This window comes from Acinonyx jubatus, chromosome B1 (genome assembly GCF_027475565.1).
Source record: "Acinonyx jubatus isolate Ajub_Pintada_27869175 chromosome B1, VMU_Ajub_asm_v1.0, whole genome shotgun sequence".
NCBI lineage: Eukaryota > Metazoa > Chordata > Mammalia > Carnivora > Felidae > Acinonyx > Acinonyx jubatus.
In genome coordinates this window covers 143,200,506-143,224,839 of record NC_069382.1, presented here as the reverse complement: position 1 = coordinate 143,224,839, position 24,334 = coordinate 143,200,506, and the positions used below count along the sequence as shown (strand labels likewise).

General features: G+C 34.9%; 1 protein-coding gene across 7 annotated transcripts in view; it reads right to left on the bottom strand.

The window, feature by feature from the left end:
• The window catches only part of ANKRD17 (ankyrin repeat domain 17), a 162,840-nt gene that overhangs the window by 127,341 nt on the left and 11,165 nt on the right, over nucleotides 1–24,334 (bottom strand). Inside the window, exon 1 of one of the 7 annotated variants that reach the window (XM_053217257.1) lies at nucleotides 11,275–18,757. The exons of 4 other annotated variants lie outside the window; for them this stretch is intronic. Coding sequence is in view for 2 of the 3 variants with exons in the window: in XM_015080023.3 (XP_014935509.1) it covers nucleotides 193–246 (54 nt within the window). In the remaining variant the exon portion in view is untranslated. Of the gene's footprint in view, nucleotides 1–192; nucleotides 5,642–11,274; nucleotides 18,758–24,334 lie in introns of those variants that run through there. 2 more of the 7 variants (XM_015080023.3, XM_053217258.1) reach the window with 2 other exon arrangements.

The window sequence follows — 24,334 nt, the reverse complement described above, 5'->3', positions numbered from 1 at the left end:
TAGACTTGTTCAATAATCATGTGAACCAGACTGGCACATTTTCACAAGGAATAAGGTCTGACCAGATCTTGCTTTTATGCTCTGTCTCTCTATGCTCTCTCCTCTAATCTATTCATCTGTAAAATAATTCCGGCAGATAAGATTTCTTTGTTCAGATTTCAACTTTCATTTCATTTACAAACCTAGCCCTACCTCAAGAATGTCTTCTAGAACATATGCTTCCATTTCAGCCGCTGTCTCCACCATGTTTTATCAAACTGCCATGTTTCTTACTGCACTATGATTAGATCATTGCCAGCAGGAACACTCCTCTGTGTCAGCAAGGGAACAGGAAATGGAATGTTCTATTACATGCCTAAAGCAGCTTAGCTGTTCACTAGCCAGGCATCTACCAAAAGAGCAGGGGGTGACTCACTGTGTATTTTTTAAAGATACAGCAGCTCTATTCCAAAGCAAACTTCTGTCAAGTAATTTTAACAGACAAAATAAATAAAGTCTCTTATTTTATCATTCCAAATTTTAAAATCCTAAAATTTCAAAAAAAGAAATAATTATACATTTTTTAAAAAGCTATTTAAACACGTCTGGCTTCCTGGTTGAACAAAAGAGGTTGAAGTGGGTTACGTAGCAATTTATCCTTAATAAAGCCTTGTAGTGAGATTAATGGCTATATTAAATACGCAAAGAAAGAGGCAAGGTAATACCAAATTAGGAATTTGCTACATTAGGCAAATGCATTACATAACATATACATTATAGTTGCTGACTTAAGGGTGTCAAAAATAACCCTTAATGTAGATTTTGTGAATAGTAAACTGGTATTCTAGAAACTAATCTGTTTGGAAATACCTAAGAGAATGAAATTAACATTCAACTGATTTACAAGTTCTGAGGCAAGACATAACCCATCATGGTTATATTCATTTTCTAACGAAGTCTTTAATTTCATTTACTAACCAAAGAAATGGTCCTTCACCCCCTTATCACAAATACTATAAGAGATTAAAATATTTCAGATAAAAGAAATTCAAAAAACTGTACCTGACTCATTAAACAGCAAAAAAGTTGCTGACTGACTGCAGAGCCAAATTATATTATATTCATTACTGTAACTGATCCTCTATTTAGTAAAATTTGTTACCTTGTCAAATTGCTTCCTTACATAATCTGGAATATGAAAAATGCAATGGGAAAGAAACAATGTTTTATGCTCTGTGGCATTAATAAAATAACTGTGCACATGTAGGAGTGCCACACAAATTAAACTTGGTGTGATTCCTAAGGTGAACGTCTTCTAGTCTAAATTTTCCTAACTAAAGAAAACGAATTTTTAAAAGAAAGGAAAAAAACAGGAAAAAATTAGATGAAGGAGTTATTATTAACTTGGCCAAATCTAAGCTGAGAAAAGTCATGATATGAATGATATTGCCAGTAATGTCTCCTCAAAATGATGTCATATTTTAGTGGAAAGAGATTTTGTAGTTCTCTTGGGCCTCAGATTATTAACCTGTAAAACAGCATAGCATTCATTCAACATGGAATATCTACTGTATATCAGAAACTGTTCCAAGTATAGGCAATAAAGCATAAAATTTCTTAACAGATTTATATGAATATTAAATAAGAAAAATTACTACTTAATATCTGATATTTAGGGGGTACCCTTAATACGTCAGGAAATATAGAAGGGTTTTTTTTTCCTAATAAACATGTTATTTAAACCTCACAATAACCCTGCCCACAAAAATTTAAAATAACATTGACAATTACATTAAACTTACTATATGCCACACGCCATTTCAAGTCTTTTGTATGTATTAACTCATTTAATTCTCTCAATAATCCTAAAAGAAAGGGAGGAACTATTATCTCCATTCTACATATATAGAAACTAAGGCACAGAGGGATTAAGAAATTGCTCAACTTATTCCCAACTAAGCTAATTAAGTTGAGTAGCTAAGATTTAAACCTAGGCAGCTGGCTCCAGAGTCTGTCCTCTATCTACTATACTTCCTCCAGGTGATATTATCTTTATTTTACAAATAAGGAAATCAAGTCTCAGACAGTGTGCAGTTATATAGCAGAGTTGGAACTGAAATCCAGAACGGTCTGACTCCAAAGGCTTGTGTGGAATTAGTGGGAAACAAATGATATTAAAAATGTTTTCCCTCAAGCCATATATAGTGCTTACATCTAAGTATGGGTATGCCTGGCATTTGGAGGCTTCTCAAACAAAATAATTTCCATTGTTAAGACCTAGCTTAAGAGAAACTAGCTAGCAAAGTGGCTTTCACGATTTCCTTTCTTCCAGGTCAATTCTTTCTATGCATCAAATAAATTGCTTCACCCTTGGATTAAGAGAAGTCAACAAGGTTTCTCTTTTTCAAATCTTCCTCCAACATAAGCAAGCAAAGATAGGTTTGAGTTCAAAGAACTCACTTAAGGGCACTTTTTTTTCCCCCATAAACCAAAAAATAGTCTTTCCAACTTTATTTGACAAGGAATCAGGCCCTCTATGCCTCAAACCAATCAGACCATTTACTATCTCCTTCCTTTCCATTCTAGGATCACAGGGTGTTTTTCTTATCTTTTTAGATATTTACTGTTAAATTTTTACCAATAAAATATGTGATTACAGCTTTCCTACAGAATTATGGATGCTTACAAACCATTTATCATCTCTCCCTCTCCCTCTCTCTCTTACAGATCAGAAGCTTGATCAAAGGAGGAAACATTTTGTCGCCAATATATAACCAGGGCCAGCAAAGTATCTGGCATAGAGCAAGCACTTAAGCATTTGTTGATTAAACAATAAATGCATGAATAAAGGAATTGTTGGATATCCAGTAATGCATCATAATCTCTTTTAAATTACTGCTACCATTAGAAATAACTTCTGATGACAAAAACATTATTATTTAGGTCACTATTTAGGTCATTATTTAGGTCACTGAAATAAGATATTAGAAATATTTGATACTATAAGCAGAATATATATTTCAGAACTTATTTAATTTTTTTATTATATAAGCAAAATAATTATTTACTGTTAATTTTTATTTTCTAGTACGTTTTGTTAATATGATAACCTATGCCACAGCATTAAATACTCTGGGCAAAGGTTATGAAAGAGATTCATATGTATCAGTCTTAAAATCCTACATCCTAAAATGAGCCACCTACCTTCCTTCTAATTCAACCTCATATCTTGGCAAAAAAAAAACCCTGTTTTGCCATTTGTCTAAAACTGATTTCAGTGGCACAAGGTCTTTTATTTTTTGCCAGCAGCAAAAGCATTAAAGTGCAAATAGTAGTTAACATATGAACAGTTATGCAAATTCAAACCAACATACGTAAATAACAAATTACAAAACAAAATACTTAGTAAAGTAAGATTCAAATGGCCAAAGTGGAGAGAAAAGCCTCTCACAAAAAAGGGGGAAAAGGACAGAAGAAGCTCAATAAATACCAAGATAGGGTAAAAATCTTCTAAAATTTATTAGGACCAGCATTGGTTTCCTTGAATAAGGAACAAGAAAACCAAACACACACACACACACACACACACACACACACACACACACACACACACACAGAAATGTGTTGATGACAAGCAAGCAACATTATTTTGTATGATTTAACATTTTGTTTACTCATCTACATAAAACCATTTTTCATCAAAAATTCCTAGTTAAGGGAGTTTTATTCCCATCAAATATTTTTTTGTTTCAAAATCCACATTTTCGAGCAAAACAGGACAGATCATTGGTGGCAGGACAAATGTAACAATTTCATTGTCCTACATAAAAGCAAACTACTAGAAAAATAAAATCTAAACCAACTTCACCTCTCAAAATGTACAAAATGTAGTCATTATTTTATAATATCTTCATTTTTTTTCTTTTCTAACTGTAAGTTCTATTTAAGCAGAAATTTGAAACCCAAGTGTGAAATAGCCTGGACCAAGCATTAATGAGATACATATATTAAAGAAGCAAATAGAACTTAAAAGACTAATAAAGTCTGGTCAAATTTCTGAAAGCCCAAACATTCTTAAAACAACAGTATCTCCATGATTTTACATAATATTTCTCCTAAACCAATCATGCTATAACTGAGGATTCTAGATGTCTATCTACTAGTAGCACAGTAATATTCTTTTCATTACCACCATAACTTACTTTTTTATTAACTATGGTTTTTATCTATAAAGTAATACATGTTCGTGGAAAACATTCAACATGAAAGAAAACAAAATAAGTTAACCTACCTCTTACCAACTCCTACAAGCTACAATTAGCTAGTGTATTCCTCCAGAAATAACCTACATACTTGATGTATATCTTAGTGTAAGATTAGTTTTTTATACAAATGGAAGCATATTATGCATACTTTTCTGCATCCCTATTTTTGTAATTTAATACTCCATAATTGTTTCAGGTTAGCACAAGCAGATCTATCCATTTTGGCAGTTGCTAAAATTTTCACTGAAAAACTGTACTATAATTGATTTAACCCATCCCTACTGATGGTATTTCTACTGTCTATGTTTCAAAATGCTGCAATAAGCATGCCCAATAAAAGGGCATACACACTACATATGCCTTAATATAACTGTATGGTGCATTTCTTGATATATGTATTTAAATTTTTATGTTACCATACTCTAAAGAAGCTGGACTAATTTATATTTGACACTAAATGAGACTGACTGCTTCCCTAGAAGTATTAATGATACAAATCTATTTAAAAACCCAGATCAAAATTCAGCTTCAGTTTTAAAAACATATCTAGATTTATCCTTAGTTCATCATTTCTACTTTTCAAGGAATAGCAAATGAAAGTTACACCTCCTCTCAATTAATTTCTGCCCCTTACCAAAATAAATCACATAAATTCATTCCCTGACAGATTAGGAACTTCAATTGCTGTCTACCAAACACAAAACAAAACAAAACAAAACAAAACAAAACAAAACAAAACAAAAAAACCCAGCAATGATGCGGATGGGAGAAGAGAAAAAATGGGGCATTAAGAAATATGTTTAAAAATTAAAAACAATTTTTTTTACATCTATTTCTGCTAAATTATAAATTCTATCCAGGTTTAATTGGTTCTTTAACTAAGGACTAAATTGAAGTTTCTGCCAGAATCTTGTATTCTAAAGATACAGAATTCTTTGGGTATATTTTTACCAAAGGAAATTAATTAAATAATGGTGGATATATTTGCTTCCCTTCCACATTTATTTCAAACTGTACATTTTTAAGGCATAAAATTCTATGGGGTGTCTGGGTTGCTCAGTCAGTTAAGCATCTGACTTCGCCTCAAATCATGATCTCGTGGTTCAGGAGTTCAAGCCCCTGGTCAGGCTCTGTGATGACAGCTCAGAGTCTGGAGCCTAGTTCAGATTCTGTCTCCCTCTTTCTCTGTGCCTCCCCCACTAGCACTCTGTCTCTCTCTCAAAAATAAACATTAAAAAAAAGGCATAAAATTCTAAAGGATTCCTTCCATCATTATTAAAAAAAAAATCAAATACACAGTAAGAAGATAGAGCCATACATAAGCAATTTTTATCAACATAAAGAGCACTAAACAGTTTATCTCAGCTTCTTGTCATACATTCCAGGTTTAATTTTGATAAAAATGTTTACAAATAAGAATGATTAAACCTACACTAGAACCTCCATACTAAATGTTAACAGTTGGACGAGCTTATGGATATGTGCAGGTTTAGGTAATGAAGGATTAGGTAAGGATATTTAAAATTGTAACTTCATAAAGAGAGTAATACAAAGGCCATCCAGGAGTATATTCTAAACTGAGGTAACATATGAAATATTTTATAATAACCTATTTTATTGCTTTAATAAGTTTTTTCAATACTAATACTATAAAAAGCCCTAGCAAACTTTTTTCTTAGATAGATCATCATTACCATTTTCGTCAAGCATTAATACAAATACGTTTGTTTTCACCAGGTGACAGGATATAGAATGACAAAGTCAGTCCACCTCCAAGAGTCCATAATCTAGAAAAAATTGAACCTCTTTCTCCACAAAGTTTAACATCAAAATCTTCAATGATTTTTTTTTCCTCTTCTCTGAATTACTATCCCTTTTCATTTTTCTTTAAGCCAACAAATAAATAAAACCTAAAACTCTTCTTCAAAAAGGGTCAAATATCAATATATTTAAATAAAATATTTCATCCAGATGTGTCTTATGTACAGAATGGAATACAAACACAGTCTTGTCCAAATATAAGTAACACAGTAAGCAAAGTAAGAAACAAAGCAGCTTGTTCCTCTTTTCACATCTCCAATAACAGTGTGCCTGTTGGACACTTGCATTTGTTGTCTCTACTCAGGATGGGTCACACCATGAATTCATTCTTTTTCCAGTATTTCACAATAGGTTCTATGTATACAAAATTGATAAAATATTTATTGTTTTTAGGTCACACTCACCCCTCCCAAATTTGTCTGTACTGTACATTTTCAAATAAAAATTTATAAGTACATATATAAAAGGAATTACTTATTTCAATGTTTTGTTTAGTTTTAAACTGGCTAAATCTACTGACAGTATTGCACTCTCAATTTGGTCAGCAAAACATTAGCTGTCTTCTACTCCAAAGCAACAAGTAGCTACCAACAAAATGAAATACAAACACATCTACAGTCCCAACCCTCCACCTCCCGCCCCCAACACATACACATCCCACAGAGGCAGAAAAGTAGAGAACGAAAAGGGGCTGAGGATAAAAATACAAATTAAAAGAAAAGACTTAAGTCCAAAACCAACTCTTTAGAGTCACCAAATTCCACCACCCTTCTGAAGGACAACTGTCCTACTCTAGGAGACTGAAGAAACAGCTCCAGGTAACATGCTTAAGATATTTTCCAAAGGCATGGAAAATAATTAGGGTGTAAAAACTATCCAAGTAACCTTGGACTTCCAATACTGTCACTGGCTCTCCTCCTTTGGTTCCTGAATGGTTTGAAGTCAATGGCAACAAGCTCCAATCAATATGGTCTCTCACGATGCCTGTTACCACTCTATTTCTAGCCTAATATATTCGTAAGAAAACTTGAATAGTTTGTTGGCAAACAATTACTGAAAATACCAAAAGACTGACTACTCTCTCAGATTCATAACTCCATATCCTAAGAAATGTATTACATTAAATTGTCTCTATCCACCAAACGCTAGACCAAAAATTACAAAATAGGGTACCATTCCCTATTCCACTAACCTCATCCTGACCATAGATAAAGAATCTTTAAGGATCTTCACATAAAGATATCTCAGAGCATAATTGACTTTCGGAAGTTCCCAAAGTGGATATACAGACAGGATTCCAACACAACCCTCACACATATGTGTGTGTGTGTGTGTGTGTGTGTGTGTGTGTTTATATGGAAATACTGATTTCATTCTATGTAACTGTAAACTATCTCTTTGGTCATTATGAGGCTATCTCACAACACACCTATCTGTTACCATTACTTTCAACTTCCCCCCACAAATTTCAAATATCCACTTTTACTGCCAAATCTCCAACAAAAAAAAAATCACAATATAAGAAAATAGAAGTTATTATTTAACAACCTTCATTTGTGTGACAGATATCTCACTAGCATGCTTTATGAAGTCAAATTTAACCCACATTCATATCTTTCGACTCCTCCATCACCAATTTCTTATCACAGTCAAGTATTTTTAGAAAGCCTATCAACTCCCGTTTTCCTCAGGAACATATATGCCAATGTCTCCCAGTGAAGACAGTCGATATTTTTTAAAGAGTAGACACTGAATAACTAATAACTTTCAAAATATTTAAAAGCATAACTGAACTGCCAAACATAATTTTATACTTATTATGTTTTGTATGTTTAAAGAAACCATTGCCCTCTTATACAAATTCCACAATTTCCAGTAAAACACTTAGTTTTTAAAGTATTTTTCATAATTGTTTCAAGAACATACATTTGCATAACTTGATTTTTTTTTTGCATTTCAACTTACTTAGAAAACTATGTACAATTTAATATAGGGTCTTATGCAGTTTACACTTTCAATACTTAAATGCAATAATATCATAAAGTTTCGTAATTTTTTTTTAATTTTTTTTTTTCAACGTTTATTTATTTTTGGGACAGAGAGAGACAGAGCATGAACGGGGGAGGGGCAGAGAGAGAGGGAGACACAGAATCGGAAACAGGCTCCAGGCTCTGAGCCATCAGCCCAGAGCCTGACGCGGGGCTCGAACTCACGGACCGCGAGATCGTGACCTGAGCTGAAGTCAGACGCTTAACCAACTGCGCCACCCAGGCGCCCCTAAAATTTCGTAATTTTTAAAATCAAATCTGCAAAACATACAAGTAGAAATCCGCTTCCCAAAAGATCAAGTTTCTGATGCAAGACTCCTATAACTAAGCTTAAAGAAAAACATTTTACTGGGGCTCCTGGGTGTCTCAGTCAGTTAGGAGTCCAACTCTGATTTCAGCTCAAGTCATGATCTCACAGTTCGTGAGATCAAGTCCTGTGTCAGGCTCTGTGCTGATTCTCTCTCTCCCTTTCTCTCTCTGCCCCTCCTCCATTCTCTCTCTCTCAAAATAAATAAATATATAAAAAAAAAAATTTTACCTACATACACCATAAACAGGATGCTAACCCACCTAACACTAAAGTGGTATCAAAATAAAATTAACTTTATTAAAATAAACAAATAAAATTAATCCTTTCATTCAACAAATATCATCTAGCTAATAATATCAGTGCCATCTCTAGAAGGATAAAAAAAGGCCATTTCTACCGCCATCTTCCTTCTTCCAGTTCTTCCAGAAGACACACCCTGTGTCTATTAGCTGTGGCTCTCCCTGATCACAGGATTTCCTCCTTACAGACAAACTAGGCTTCTAATCCTGGTCTTTAGTACATCAAAGAAAATGTCATCTTATTAAGAGTCACTGGTGGGAAAAAGCACTCCAAAATTTTCCCATATATCCAAATTTTTAACAATAAATATTTTTTTAAAAAAGAATCATGGAAAGGATTCAGGAATTGACATATAAAATCAAGAGTATACGCCAGTCAAGAAATAATTATGCATTCTACATAAAAATAGCCACATTGGTATTCTATGCAACTTTCCGATTTCCTGGAATTAATCCCAAAGTGTCTTCTACTTCTACCTTAGTTTCTAAAAACCATGTGACCCTGGAATGTCACTTGATAAATAAAATCACTATTATCTAACTAGATAGATGAAACTTCTGCAATCTTTTTAATGTTATAAATGTGATATATGCAAGTAAGATTTTTTTTTTTTTTTTTCAAAATTCAAAGGCCACAAAGGCACAAAGTGAACAACAGGTCTTTTTCATACCTGTCTGCATCAACATGGCAATACACTGTTACGCTGTTAATAGGTTTCTAGTGTCTAGTGTGGTTACAGGTTAACTTTGATACTATTTTACTTCTGTTTCTCAATTCACCATTTTTATATTATCTATTGACCGTCCATTGAAGAAATGAGCACTAACCCTTCCTCTCTTGCCCTCAATTTCCTACTAATTATTCTTTTTTACATTATAAAGTTTTATAATACAACCTATTTTATATATCTTCTAAGTTGATTCTAAAACTAAAAATCAATTAAGTACATTTATAATGTACCCAAGTGAATACTAATTACCGAGGGAAATACAATTTTTTATCATTTAGACATTACTAATTGAAAGAGAATTGAACATGTATCCCAGGCAGATGAGTCTTGAATTTTATTTTAGGTTTCTTCAGTTCTTTGTGAAGGCCCAAAATTGCCACTGTAACTACTACCAGGTTTCCTCCTACCCACACTGCCCTACTACTATATCCTCTCTCGTGGACTAAATTTTTCATTGTACTATAGTATCTCAAATATTTTCATATAAGGTGCAAAGCTTTTCCAAGTATAAAAAAAGTACTTGTCCTCTTATGATAAATAGTGTGGTTGAGTATAGAAAATTTAGGTCCAAATCTCTTATCCCCCAAATGTGAAGATACTGTTCCACCGTCTTCAAGCATTCATGAAGGCTGCTAGGAACTCAGTCATTTCATTTTCCATTTTTTACTCCCTTTCTCTGGCAATAATTGGGGATTTTCTGTTTATCCTTAGAGTTCTGAAATTTTACCAGATGTGTCTAGATGTAACTCTTTTTCCATTCATCCTGCTTGGGCTCTTTCAATCTGAAATTCATTATGTTTCTCCAGCTCATGACATTTTCTTCAATTACTTCTTTCATTATTTTTCTCCTTCCCACTGTTCCTGTTCTCTGCTTCTAGAACTCGTATTTTCAAATTTACAGATGTGAAAACTTTGTGAGGTATTCTCCATATCTCTTTATTTTTCTTGTTTTTTTCTTTCTTTTTTTTTTTTTTTTTTGCTTCATATACGGAGAGATTTGCTCTTTAGCTCCAAATCACCACTCAGTCTTAATTCATGCTAAATTGTTATTTAGCTAATCCATTAAAATTTTTCTTTTATAATTTTCAAAATCTCTTCTGGTTCTCTGACCCTTTTTCAGTGAAATTATGATTAATGATTGCAACATGTTCTTATATCTTAAATGAAATACCAATTACAGTTTTTCTTTGACGTTTTCTTCGAATTATATCTGACATCAGTTGTTCTTTTATTCATCTTAATCCTCTTCCATCTTGATTCTCCTCAATTGTCTGATTATCCCTGTCTGTTTATATTGGCAAATGAAAAGATTACTTTAGAGACTATGGGAAGCCAAAGTGCGCTTTCTCTGAGGTTGTTCAGGTTTGTTTACCCAAGTGGCTTCTCTCTTAAAAGGGACAGTAGTAAGCATGATTTAAGCAAGTCAGGGCATATAAATAAGGCATCCAAGAAAGGTAGGTACCTGCATTGGAAGTCAAGCTCACTGGTAACCGTGAAAACCGTTTTCCTCTGGAGTAGCATGCTTTAGTTGCTCTGCTTCTCTCTCAGGTTCCAACATCTCAGTAGTTGCCCTACTGAATTGTTGGTCTACTTTCCTAAGAGCACAGTTCTTAAACTTCAGGCCTGAAGGCAGGCATCACTGCCACCAGAGTTGTTTAGGTTGAAGAAAGGGCGGGAAGGAGGCCCAACTAAACAGCATTTTGGAAACTAATTCTTTTAAAAATTCTTGATTATTACCCAATTACCCACTACTGTTCTTTGCATTTGTTGACTCCAAGCTTGGAGCCTTTCCGAGGTTCCCCTAGGAAAACCTGAGCTTACCTCTGGTATCTTGGGTTCCGTTCCTTCTGAGATTATGCTGTCAATCCGATCCGGTGAACTTTCTATCTTCTTCAAAATTTCTGGTCCTCTGATGGTACCTGTAGTGGACTGTGAACTGTAATTTTACTGTTCAACATGCTTTCTCCCCACCCCCTTTTTCTAGTAACATAATCCCTCTTGTCTGTGGGGAAAACATTCCATGTGATTTAGGAGGTGATTCTTCCCAACCACAACAGGGGTGGCAACATGACTCAGGTCTGGCTAGAATATCCCATCCCCTTTCCTTTGGCAGCCATCATTGCCTGGCTGAAAACAAAGCTACAACAGAAGAAAAGAGAGACTAAAAATGTTGGGAGAAACAGTGCTGATGACATCATTCAAATCCGGATTTATCCACACCTAGGTTGGATCTTCTCCCCTCCTTCCCCACACACATGCTAACATACATTAAACTCACAGACCTAATGAGGTCCTTTTGTTCCTCTTTAAGGTAGTTTGACTAATATGATAACATCTGTTCCTGCTTTTCAGAATTGTGGTTTAATTCAATCTTTAAAATATCAGTGGGACACTGGGAAAAAAGGAAGTTTAAGGAATGTGCTCAACGCACCATATTTAAAAGAACAACAACTATAAAATAAGACTGAAGAAAGAAAATTAATGTTTACAGTTTGCTTTTAAATACATGAGGAAACAGCTGTAAACTTTATTAAGTACATCTTATTGTTCCATAAGATATCCTTCATACCTCTAGGAATAAAAAAGCAGACATAAAAACCAATTACCTCTCAAAGAGGTTTTTCTCTGAGTCAAGATTCCAATAGTTTCAAGAAGAAGGAGAACAAAGGAAGAAAGGTGACAGTAATTTAAAATTTGTAGCTATTGTTGTTATTACTGGGGCAGAGGTAGGAAAAAATACTGTTTTCTTTTTAATTTTAGAGGTGATAAAAAGTACAGAAGGGCAATGAACTCAACGGATAAAAGACAAAATCCAGTACTCTTCACCTAAGATTCATGATTCGTGGTTCATAGACTTATGCCTTAAGAACCCCTCCTGAAACAGTATACAAAATGCTATATGTATACGTTTAAGTACGTTTTGGGGAATAGGTCCACAGTTTTCATCAGAATCTAATAACTAAAATTCATGACCTAAAAAAGGTAAAGCAAACTGCTCCTGACTAAAAAAGAACAATGACAACTTCACTCTTTAATTAAATCAAGAAAAGTATCTAACACCTCCCAACATGTAAGACAGTGTGCTAGATATACAATGTCCATTCTTTAGAAAAACTGTTAGGAAAAAAAAAAAAATCATTAGCCCTAATATGAATGAAAAAAATTGAGGTTAAGCAGTAACTTTCCCAAAGTCACATAGTATTAAGGCAGGGTTCAAAAACAAGTTTCCCAACTTAATTTCAAACTCTTTCCATAAATGCTTTTTTCCAGGTGAAATATTCATAAAAAAAGAAATACGAAGGCAATGAATGGGTTATTTCATAATGGAATGTAATTTTATGTTAGGAACAGAAACTGTCAAGTACTCACATGCCTGGAGTGTAATGAAATTAGAATCTGACCCTTATTACTAATTGTCCTTTGATTAAGATATTCAGGAAAACTTCTGCTTCTGGTAGTGAAGTCAGAAAGACCTTACTATTTAATTAAGATGTATGAAACTTAACATTCAAGCCTACCTAAGCCAATGAATGGGTTCTCGAGCCAAGCAAAGCTGCTATTCTGGGCTCCATGGGATACACAATGAAGCTGCTCATGCATGGAGGACAAAAAGTCGAAATGCCAAGCCCGTGTTTTTTTTATATTTTGGTATAAAAGACAAGAGGATCTGCTGATAAGGGTAAAATAAGAAACTTCCACATATGAAAAGACCTCCCAAATACTAAGGCACATCCACAACTTAAAACATTCCAGTTTGGATCTGGAACTCAACTCCAACTTTGGGTTGGAGCAGAAAACTGGTCAAATGAGGGAGAGGCGTTGGACTGTGAGGTAATGGCTACATGGGGGCAGAATAAGAAAAGAAATTAAGAAAATGTACAAATGTAAAAACAATCCACAAAGCAAGTTAAAGATGTGTTTTAACGTTCCAAGTTTAGAAAACAGTGTGGTCAAATCTTTGCTTTGATACTCTGCCATTTTATCTAGAATCATAGAATCATCTGCTAAACCTACAGCAGAAGTCACAGAAATATGGTTTGCTTCACCACTCCCAGAAAAGGAGATACAAGAGTAAGAAAAGGATGTTGAATCTTGCATTACTCTTATCACTCCCTCTTTATTAACAACAGTAAGATAAAGTACTACAAATTTTTTCAATTCTGGGACAATTTAAGGACATATTCTATTTAAATGCTAAAGACCTAATAAATCCAGAATATAATCCTAAAAGGGCATCTAACCCATGCAACTATCATTTGTAGAATCTTCATTACAGAATCTCATTCCTTATGCTAACACTGGCTCCATCTAAAATAAATTAACCCACATGCACAATTACCCCTGAAGAGTTTTACTGGCAATCTATGAACTCAACAAAATAAACAGAATTAGGAACTTAAATGAAAGAGTGAGAGTTTTCTAAATTATAGATTTTAAATTGTATTTCTTTTTAAATAGCCAAACATCTTACTGGTCAGTAACTATTTTCACAAAGGTCTTCATCCTTCCTAATCCTTCACTTTTAACAACTAACATTTATGGAGACCCTTAATAGTTTACAAATGTTTTCACATACATTAGCTCATCTGACCCCCACCAAAAGAAGGTATTACTATGTCCCTTTTTATGTGAGTCTCTGAGAGGTTCATTTCGCATATCATACTTACTTGACAACATGAATTAAGAGGTATAGCAGAGTTTAAAACAGCCTTGGTCTCACTTTACATTCTGAGAACTTACTATAAAAGACATCATCTACAAGGTATGTATTTTGATATGATGTTCCAGAAAAGGTTAAGAATAGTATACTATTCACTCACAATCTATGAAAATCGATCCCAAAATCACTCATGTGATTTTTCCCAAAATGGAGTTAGGTAAATAAGACATAACAGAACAGAGCAATATTAACTGGCTACACTTTGACAAAGTCTTCTGGGAGTGGAAGAGAGAGGTGGGAACAATCTTTTATAGCCTGGTGTTCTAAATCAACTCAAATATACCAGGACTATTACTACTTACATAATTAGAATAAGGTGTCATTCACACAGATCTGTAAAGAGGACCTAGACGAAAGATGAAATCAGCGTGTGATCTCTAAAAATTTATACAAAACATATTTCTAGAGAGTTAACTACTGAGGAGGCCATAGAAGAATAGTAAAAAAGGAAGTGGCTTATAGGAGTTAAGAAAGACTTTTAGGTGAGACTGCCCCGGTTTATATTCCACTTCCATCATTTGCTGTGACCTTGAGCAAGTTATTCTTTGTCTTGGTTTTTTCAACTATAAAATGTATATACAAATATTATCTACCTCAGAGTTGCTGTGAGGATTAAATGAGACATAAAGCAATTCAAACTGCCTGGTATATAGTAAGCACTCATTAAAATATTAGTTATTGAGATTATAATTACTCAGTGGGCTAAGTGTTATGAACAACTTCAGGGAAGAGGGGATATTTTATCTGGCTGTTCATGGATAAAGCAGTCAACAAAGCACAACACCCAGAGAGAACAGGTATTAATAGGGCTTGAAAGCTAACATTCGACCTACCATATCACAAAACATACTAAACCACTAGTTTAAAAAATATGGTGTTGACACACATAATAAAATGGCAATTATAAAAACAGACCCGTGCACATTTGGTCTAGCACTTTCACCAGTGGAATATATCCTAGCAAATTACAGAAACATACACACAAAGATAAATATATCAAAAAGGATCCACTGCAGTACTATTTGTTAATAGCAGAACACTGGGCACAACCAAAACACTGGCTACAAACACTGTATAAAACCAGGGAAGTCATGATCCCTAACAAGAAAATACTCCCCAACCATTAAGGGAAATAAGATAAACGATATGTATATTTATATGGGAAGACTACAATGAACCATTAAGTTAAAAAAAATTTTCAAAATACTTTTATGATGACATTTATACAAAAATTTGTTTACATAAATACACATGTAGATATATGTGTGCAAATGTACAGAAAAAAAAGCATGAAATTGAGTTCACTTAAAATTTACACCTTGTGTTCTAAAAGAAGGGAGACTTTCAAATATTATACCTTATCTTCCTCTACTATTTAAATTTTTACAGTTTACTTTTACTATATGCCTTAACAAAAATAGAAAAAAACACAATGCAATCTCCCTTAAGATTCCTCCAACATAAAAAAATTAGAAAGACTGAAAAGACCAGTCACAGTTTAGAGTCATGGCTGCATACTTTATCACAGGTTTAATTCAAAACATGTGTCATCTCGCCAATGGAATTTAAAATTTTATCCACTTTGAGTCTTGTAAGTAGCTCCTCTATTCTGCTATTGCTTAATTACTAACTGTGTAAGTTATAAATTATTCCTAGTTTATTGAAATATACTTCAAAAACATTGGAACAAAACTAAAGAACACTGGAATGATAGTACAAAATAACTAAAATACATCATGGAATCTGTAGGTCCTGCCCTAAGTGTGTATGGAGATATTCCAGTTCATAGACAGCCCAGTGGGGCACCCGGGGGGCTCAGCTGGTTACAAGTCGACTCTTGGTTTGGCTCAGGTCATGATCTCACAGTTTTGTGGGTTTGAGCCCTGCATCTCTTGGAATTCTTTTTCTCCCTCTCTCTCTTTGCCCCTCCTCTGCTCACATTGTCTCTGTCTCTCTCAAAAATAAATAAACTTAAAGAAAATATTATAAACAAAGACAGCCTAGTTAAGACTAATGACATCACAAATCAATAAGAATACTACATAGATGCTGGCACTGCTCTTGTCTTCTTCATAAAAGCACATGTGCTTCTTAAGTAGAAATTTGTAAGGGAGGGAGGGAAGAAAGGAAAGAAAGAAGCCAAGCCTGCTTAAGAGGCTTAGAGGTTAGGAGAAAACAAAAAATTTTGTTTCAAAAGACCACAGACTACATTAAATGAAAAACATGGAAAATTATTTTGTTAACCATAAAACCATACATATGTTAGCTACGTGTCAAATAACACAGGAAACTATTTAGTACAAACAACTAATTTTAGTACGTGGGCGTTCAGGTTATACAAATGCAGTGCATAAAAATGTATAGACTGAGCAGATATAATCCAGTCTGTTATTCTATTATCCAAATACATGAAATAAAGGTAGTACCTCAAATAGTGGGAAGGATAGTCTGAAATAGCTAATTCAACTGATTAACCATTTAAAAATGTAAGATTAAGTTCTTATCTCCCTCCATAAGCCAACTTAAATTTAAAATACATGAATTAACTGTAAAAAACAAAAGGTACAATAGGCAAAAGGTGGAAACAACTATAATGTTCATCAATGGATGAATGGAAAAACAAAATGTGGCATATACACACAATGGCTTATTCAGTCTTTATTAAAAAGGAAGGAAATCTGTCATATGCTCTAATATGGAAAAATCTTAAGGACATCATGCTATGTGAAATTTAAGTCAGTCACAAAAAATAATACTATGTGATTCCATTTATATGAGGCATCTAAAGTAGTCAATTTCATAGAAACAGAAAGTAGAATAGTAGTTACCAGATGGGGCAAGAGGGGAATGAGGAGTTGTTTAATGGGTACAGTTTCAGTTTCGCAAGTTGAGAAACTTCTAGAGATCTGTTGCACGACAATGTGAATATACTTAGCACTACTGAACTGTACACTTAAATGGTTAAAATGGTAAAATTTTGTTATGTTGTTTACCACAATTAAATTTTTCACAATTATGAAAACAGTAAGAGGTATGCATTATTTAAGCCACTTCTAAAAATTAACAAGCTATAAAGAGATCAAATGAAGCACTTTATCAAACTCCTTTCTGACATTTAAGTGTTAAAAACACAACATCTAGGGGCACTTGGGTGGCTCAGTCAGTTAAGGGTCTGACTCTTGATTCAGGTCGTGATCTCGTGGTCATGAGATCAAGCCCTGCATCAGGCTCTTGTACTGAGCGTGGAGCCTGCTTGGGATTCTAACTCTCCCTCTCTTTCTGCCCCTCCCCAACTTACACACACTCTCTCTCAAAATAAACATTTAAAAAGCATTGGAAAAAAACCACAACAACTAAGATTAAAAAGAAAAAGGATACATAAAATTGCTTCTATCAAGCACAAATCTGTTTTTACAAGACTGAAGAAAGGAATATATAGTTTCTCCCAAGAAATTTGAAAATCTAATATGAAATGGATAATCTCATAAAATACAAATTGAAATGTTAATGACATCAAATCCAACAGTGTGTTAAAAAAAAAAAATACATAACACTAAATATTCCAAACAGTTTACTATTAGGAAATTTAGTATTGGAACTCATTATATGAATAGACTGGAAGGGAGGGAAAAGAAATACTCATTTCAACAGATGCCAAAAATGCATTTGATAAAATTTAGTATTCATTTCCGATAAAACTTTGTGAGCTAGGAGAAAGAGTTACTTTAGCTTAGTATACTAAATTAACAAAGAATATTTGCATTATACTTAATAGTGACACAACATCGCTCCCATTAGCACTCCCTAGATAACGACTGCCTCTATTACCACTTTTATTCAACATTTTGGGAATGTTCAAAACTGATGCAAGAAGAAGAAAAAACAAGACGTATAAGTACTGAAAAAGAAGAGAAAGAAGACAATCATTTATTAAATTCAATATAACAATTTAGTCAGAAAACTCAATAGAATAAACTGACTTAATAGAAGAATTCAATTAAGTGGCCATATACATATGAAAATCAATAGGTTCCTATCCTCCAACAATAACTAATTACAAAGTGTAATGGAAGAAAGAATACCATTCATAATGGTAATAAGAACTATAAAATAATCTGGAATAAATCCATCCCCCCCAAAATGTGCAAAACCTGTATGAAAACAATAAAATTTTATTAAAGACGGCCTGAAGAAAATAGAAGCACACCATGTTTCTGGATGGAAATGCTCAGTATTATACATCTATTTCTCCTCAAATTAATTCATACTTCAATGTAATTCCAATTAAAATCTCAATGGGCATATTTTATGGCAGTTTACAAAAGTCATCTAACAAGTTAAATGCACACTATCTAGAACTCCTGACAAATCAATGACAACTGCCTTCTACAAAATCAAAGCATTATAGCATACTAGGGTAAGCCATACAAAATCACAGATATTTGATGGCTTTCAATGAATAAAATAACAATTTCAAAAGGTCCAACCAAATAACCAAAATTGATGTGGACACAAGAATAAAAAAAAAAAAAAAAAAAAAAAAAACAGCTATTACTGGAGTGCCTGGGTGGCTTAGTTAGTTAAGCATCTGACTCTTGATTTCAGGTCATTATCAGGATCATGAGATCAAGCCCCATGTTGGGCTCCACGCTAAGTGTGGAGTCTGTTTGAGATTCTCTCTCTGTCTCTCTCTCTCTCTCCCCCCTACCCATCCGCCACGTGTACCTCCCCCCTTATAAAAACAAAAACAAAAACAGCTATTAATCTGGGAATGTTAAACACTCAAATTTTCCTACTCCCACCACCCACAAATCCCTTTCTAAGTGGTAAGAAACAGGAGTCCACTCAAGTATTTAATACTAATAAAGCCTGGCAAAAGGCCAAGAGAGCCTCCTATTTCCCACCCCAGTAACAGTGACAGGCAGAAAACTGAAAGGGAGGGTGGAGAAAAGGAGAGATGTAGGGAGGAAAAGTTTCTTCCAACAACCCTGAACAGCTAAGCTAAAACCTAAAAGAGAAGAGACAAAGAACCAGGGGGAGAATATCCTAGAAAAAGAGTAAAAAGACCCTAAGTGAGAAAGTCTCCATGCTCTAAGAACGGGCTAGTAGGACTAGAAGATAGTGAATGAACTATGGGGCACCTGGGTGGCTCAGGCTTGGTTGAGCATCTGACTCTTGATTTCGGCTCAGATCATGATCCCAGGGTCGTGGGATGGAGCCCCCTGTTGGGGCTCAGCGTGTAGCCTGCTTGAGATTCTCTTTCTCTCTCTCTCCCCCTCCCCACCCCTCTCCCATCTGTGCCAGCCCTCTCGCTCAAAGATTAAAAAAAAAAAAAAAAAAAAAAAAAAAAGACAATAGGGAATGAATTGAAAAGGATATAAAATGAGGTTAGAACAGTAAGAAGAATCAGCCATATGAAGTCTTATAAGCCAAGGCAGGAGTTTGGATTTTACTCTAATCTAAGGGCAATGAGAAGTTAAATGAGGATTTACATTTCAGAAAGATTAGCCTAGCTGTTGCATGAAGAATGAAATGTAGTGTGAGGAGGCAAGGAAGAGTGCTAGATCAAATTAGGAAGCTACTATGAAGTCCCAGTAAGATAGCACCCTGGACTAATATGATGGCAGCAAAGATGGAGAGAGGAGGGACGTTTCCAGGTATAGCTTGGAAGTCTTATGTCCAGTATTCTTTCTCTTGCCACTCTGCCACCTCACTATTTTGGCAACAGGAACACTTTTTTGGGAAGCCATTCTATGAGACTCAGGAGAAAATGACCTCTCCTAGTCTATCTCCTAGAAAGTACAGAAAGACATGACCTAGGCCTGAACAAAGCATCTTTTTCCTTATCAATGGCTGGTTCAGGAAGGGACACATGACCCAAGCTGGGCCAACAAGATTATTTCAGGAGCCAGGAATGACTTTTTTTGTTGTACTGTGAGACACAAGGATATGTAATCCTAGAATTATATTGGTATAAGACATTTAATTATCCTCCAATATCCACACTCTTCTTCTTTTAGTAAAACACTTCTCCACAGATTATATCTGGGTATGATGGCCATACACAAGACCTAGGTCCTAGGAGTGGACATACAACTAAGTTCTGGCCAGAAAGTAATTTTGCAATTTCTTGGCCAATTCATTAAAAGAAAGCTATTTGTGTTTGCCTGTTTCTTATTCCTCATGTGTTATGCATTAGTTTTCCAGGGCTGTCTTAACAAAATACCACAGACTGGATGGCTTAAACAACAAAATTTTTTCTCCCAGTTCTTTAGGCTAGAAGTCCAAGATTGAGGTATCAGCAGGTTTGGTTTCTTTGGAGGTCTCTCTCTTTGGCTTGTCAATAAGCTACCTTTTCACTGTGTCCTCACATGACCTTTTTTCTGTGTGCACACATTTCTGGTGTCTCTTCATATCCAAATTCCCTTTTCTTATAAGAACACCTGTCAGATTGGATTAGGGCCTACCCATATGACCTGATTTAACCTTAATTCCCTTTTATAAGGCATTACCTTCTATATACAGTCACATTCTGAGTTACTAGGGGTTAAGGCTTCCTTTTTTTAAAAATCATTTTATGTTATTTTTTTTTTCATCATGTTAACTGTACTCTTTAATCCCCATTTCCTATTACACCCATTCTCCCATCCACCTCCCCTCTGGTAACCATCAGTTTGTTCTCTGTATTTCAGAGTCTGTTTCTTCATTTGTCTCTCCTTTCTTTTCTATTGCTTGTCTGTTTGGTTGTTTAAATTCCATATATGAGTGAGATCATATGGTATTTGTCTTTCTCTATTTTCACTTAGCATTATACTCTCTAGTTCTATCCATGTTGTTGCAAACAGCAGAATTTCATTCACTTTTTATGGCTGAATAATATTCTATCTCACACACACATACATCTTCTTTATCCACTCATGTATTGGACACCTGGGTTGCTTCCACAGTTTGTCTATTGTAAATAATGCTTCAATAAACATACAAAGGCATACGTTCCTTTTGATTAGTGTTTTTGTATTTGGGGGGTAAGCACCCAGGAATGCAATTAGTGGACTGTAGGGTAGTTGTATTTTTAATTTTTTCAGGAACCTCCATACTGGTAACAACAGCTGTACCAGTTTGCATTCTCAACAACAATGGGTGTCAACATTTCAACATGAATTTGGGAGGGACACCATTCAGCCCATAACAGGCTGGAACATGGATGTGATGCTAGTGAGCCAGATTAGACTTTGTAGATGAAGTCAACACCCTAAGGCAGAGCTGCCCAATAAAACTTTCTATAATGATGGAAATGTTCTGTATCTGCACTCTCCAACATGGTAGCCACTAGCCACATGTTGACTATTTAAACTAATTAAAACTAAAACAAAACAAATCTAAAAATCCAGCCACTGTTGTACTAGCCATATTTCAAGCACTGAGTAGCCATACTGGTAGCAGCTACCATATTGGACAGCACAGGTTAAGGGATGGTGTAACAAAACAGGAGACACTTAGACCTATGCACAACCTGAAGGACTTCCCTAGAGTATTATCACATAATCTATCCTGCTTGAACCACAAGTGTTTTGGAGTCTCTTTGTTCCAATAACCTATCTTATATTTTAATCAATACACTAAATTAGAAGTAAAGTGCTGCCATAACAAATTCTTAAAAACTCTGATAAGGCTAGAGGATAGCAAGGAAATGTGTCAGGCTGGAAAACTAACAACCTCTGTTACACAGTGACAAAGTGACAAACCATTTAGTAAAACTCTTGTCTGTAATAATGGGGAGGGCACATTACATAACTACCAAGTGTGTATAGCTTCAAGAAAAGCAGTTAGAAAAACTCAGAATATTGGTGGGGTGTTGGTTGTTTAAACAGGCAAGAAGATCAGCTCAACCATGAATAAGGGAGTTGTGAGCAGAGATAAACATAAAAACAGTGCCACTGAGTGAAGCTCTAGTCCAGTAAATCCAGGCCTCTGAGATCAGCAAAGGCAACTACTTTTGTGCTCTAAATAAAAGGAGAGAACTTTGTGACCTCAAAGGTTCTTTGCCACATAGTAGCAAAGAACAGGTGAAGAGTGTTGCTTTCCCATATGTGATGGTTTCTTGATATGTCAACTTGGTTAGGCTAAACTAATCCTGGTGCTACTGTGGAGGGATTTGTAGATGTAATTAAAGTCCCTAATCAGGTGACTTTAAGCTAAGGGGATCATCCTTACTGAGCATGACCTAATAGGTAAGATCTTAAAGGAGATTGGGTTCTTCCTGGCAAATGAGACGGTGAATAGCAGCTGAGTCTACAATTGCTCCCCCTTCCCTGGATCTTCATTTCCTAACTGCTTTGGGAGAGCCGTGTCAGCATATGACCTTGGGTTCGAGCCTACTTGAGATCTTCCCTTCCTAAATGCCTACCTTACAAACTTCAGACTCGGCCAGCTCCCAGAATTCTGTAATCCAATTCCCTGTAGTAAGTCTTTTAATATATGTCTATCTCTCTTTCTATCATATACAAATCTCCTATTTGTTCTGCTTCTCTGGTAAAACTTTTGACGGATACACCATTCAAGCCTATTATTTCAGATGCCCTCAAGGTAGCCCAGTAACAGAAAAAGGAACAGGTCTAGAACAGAGAGAGACTAGTAAGAAGATGAGTAGATTTCAAAAAATTAGGACTAAAAGAGATCTTTTGCTGAAGATAATGTCATATGGTACTGACTTAAAGAGAATGGAACAGGGGTGCCTATGTGGCTGAGTTGGTTAAGCATCTGACTTCCGCTCAGGTCATGATCTCATGGTTCGGGTTCGAGTCCAGCACAGGGCTCTGTGCTGACTGCTCAGAGCCTGGAGCCTGCTTCAGATTCTGTGTCTCCCCCTCTCTCTGCCCCTCCCCCGCTAACACTCTGTTTCTGTCTCTGTCTCTCTTAAAAAATTAATAAACATAAAAGAAATAATTAAAAAAAGGGAAGAACAGAAATCTATTAAGTTTTTGGAAGAGTTTTACCACCAAACTATATTAGTGGCCTATAAAAACCTATGACTGAACCTTACATAACCCTGCAGCTCCTAAATCTATACCAACTGGCAGGGAGCTATAAAAGTTGCGTAATTCCTAGAGATGTCATACTCTTGAATGCCTTCTACTTCAGATGTAGCAAAGAAAGATAACAAACAAGGAAGAATCACCTAAGAACAAAGCCAAGGACACATGCAATAGTCAAAGTGCATTCCTCCCACAGAGCAAAACAGAGTTTAACCAAGGAATTGACATAGTTGCCAAGGCAGAGTCTTCTGTCCAGAAGGATTTCAGTATTAACATGCACCAACAACTGCTATCTACTTCTATTCTTCCCTCTCCAAAGAAGCATCATTATGATTATCCTTAATAATCATCCTATTCCTATCAACTACTGTACAATGGGCTGGGCAAAAGGAGATACACATTATTTATTTAGATTACTGGCTGAATTAAGAATAAAAGCATTATATAGGGCTGAGCTATATATAGTAACTGGATGGGACCTAGGATCGATTCCCTTGAGAAAGGAAAGTATGTGTTAAAAGAAAGGTTTGCACAAATGTTGGGTGACCAAAAAGGTTCAAACCACTACTCAAGAAGAAAAGTTTGAATTGGAAAGACACACTTGATAGTCCCTAACTTATGCATATGTAAACACACAAGACTAGATAAAATCACCTAAGAAATGAGATTATGTACAAGACTGAAAAGGGCTCAGGATTGAGCAATAAGGTACTAAATAATCAAAGGATTTACAATGAGGGGAGTAGGAGGAAGTAAGAAGACCAACCAAAAAGCAGCTAGTAATAAAGAAACAGAAGAGGACGGTATAACATAAGCAAAGAGGGTAGCATTTTTTAAGACACAAAAATCGGTCAACAAAGTCAAATGATACTGAAACGAGTAAATAAGAAATGGACCCTACAACGAAGTATTATATCCAAAAAGATATCCATGTATCTTTGAAAACAAAGCACAGAAGTATTAAAATTTCTAAGAATTTTTTCTTAAAATATTGGGATAAAGAAGGTCTCCAAAAGTCACAATAGAATAATTCATTTTACTACACAAAAATAAAAATGTTTCGATGTTTCACATAGTATTGTGAAAATACTATGAGCAGAGAACAACAAATACTGTGAAAGATTAA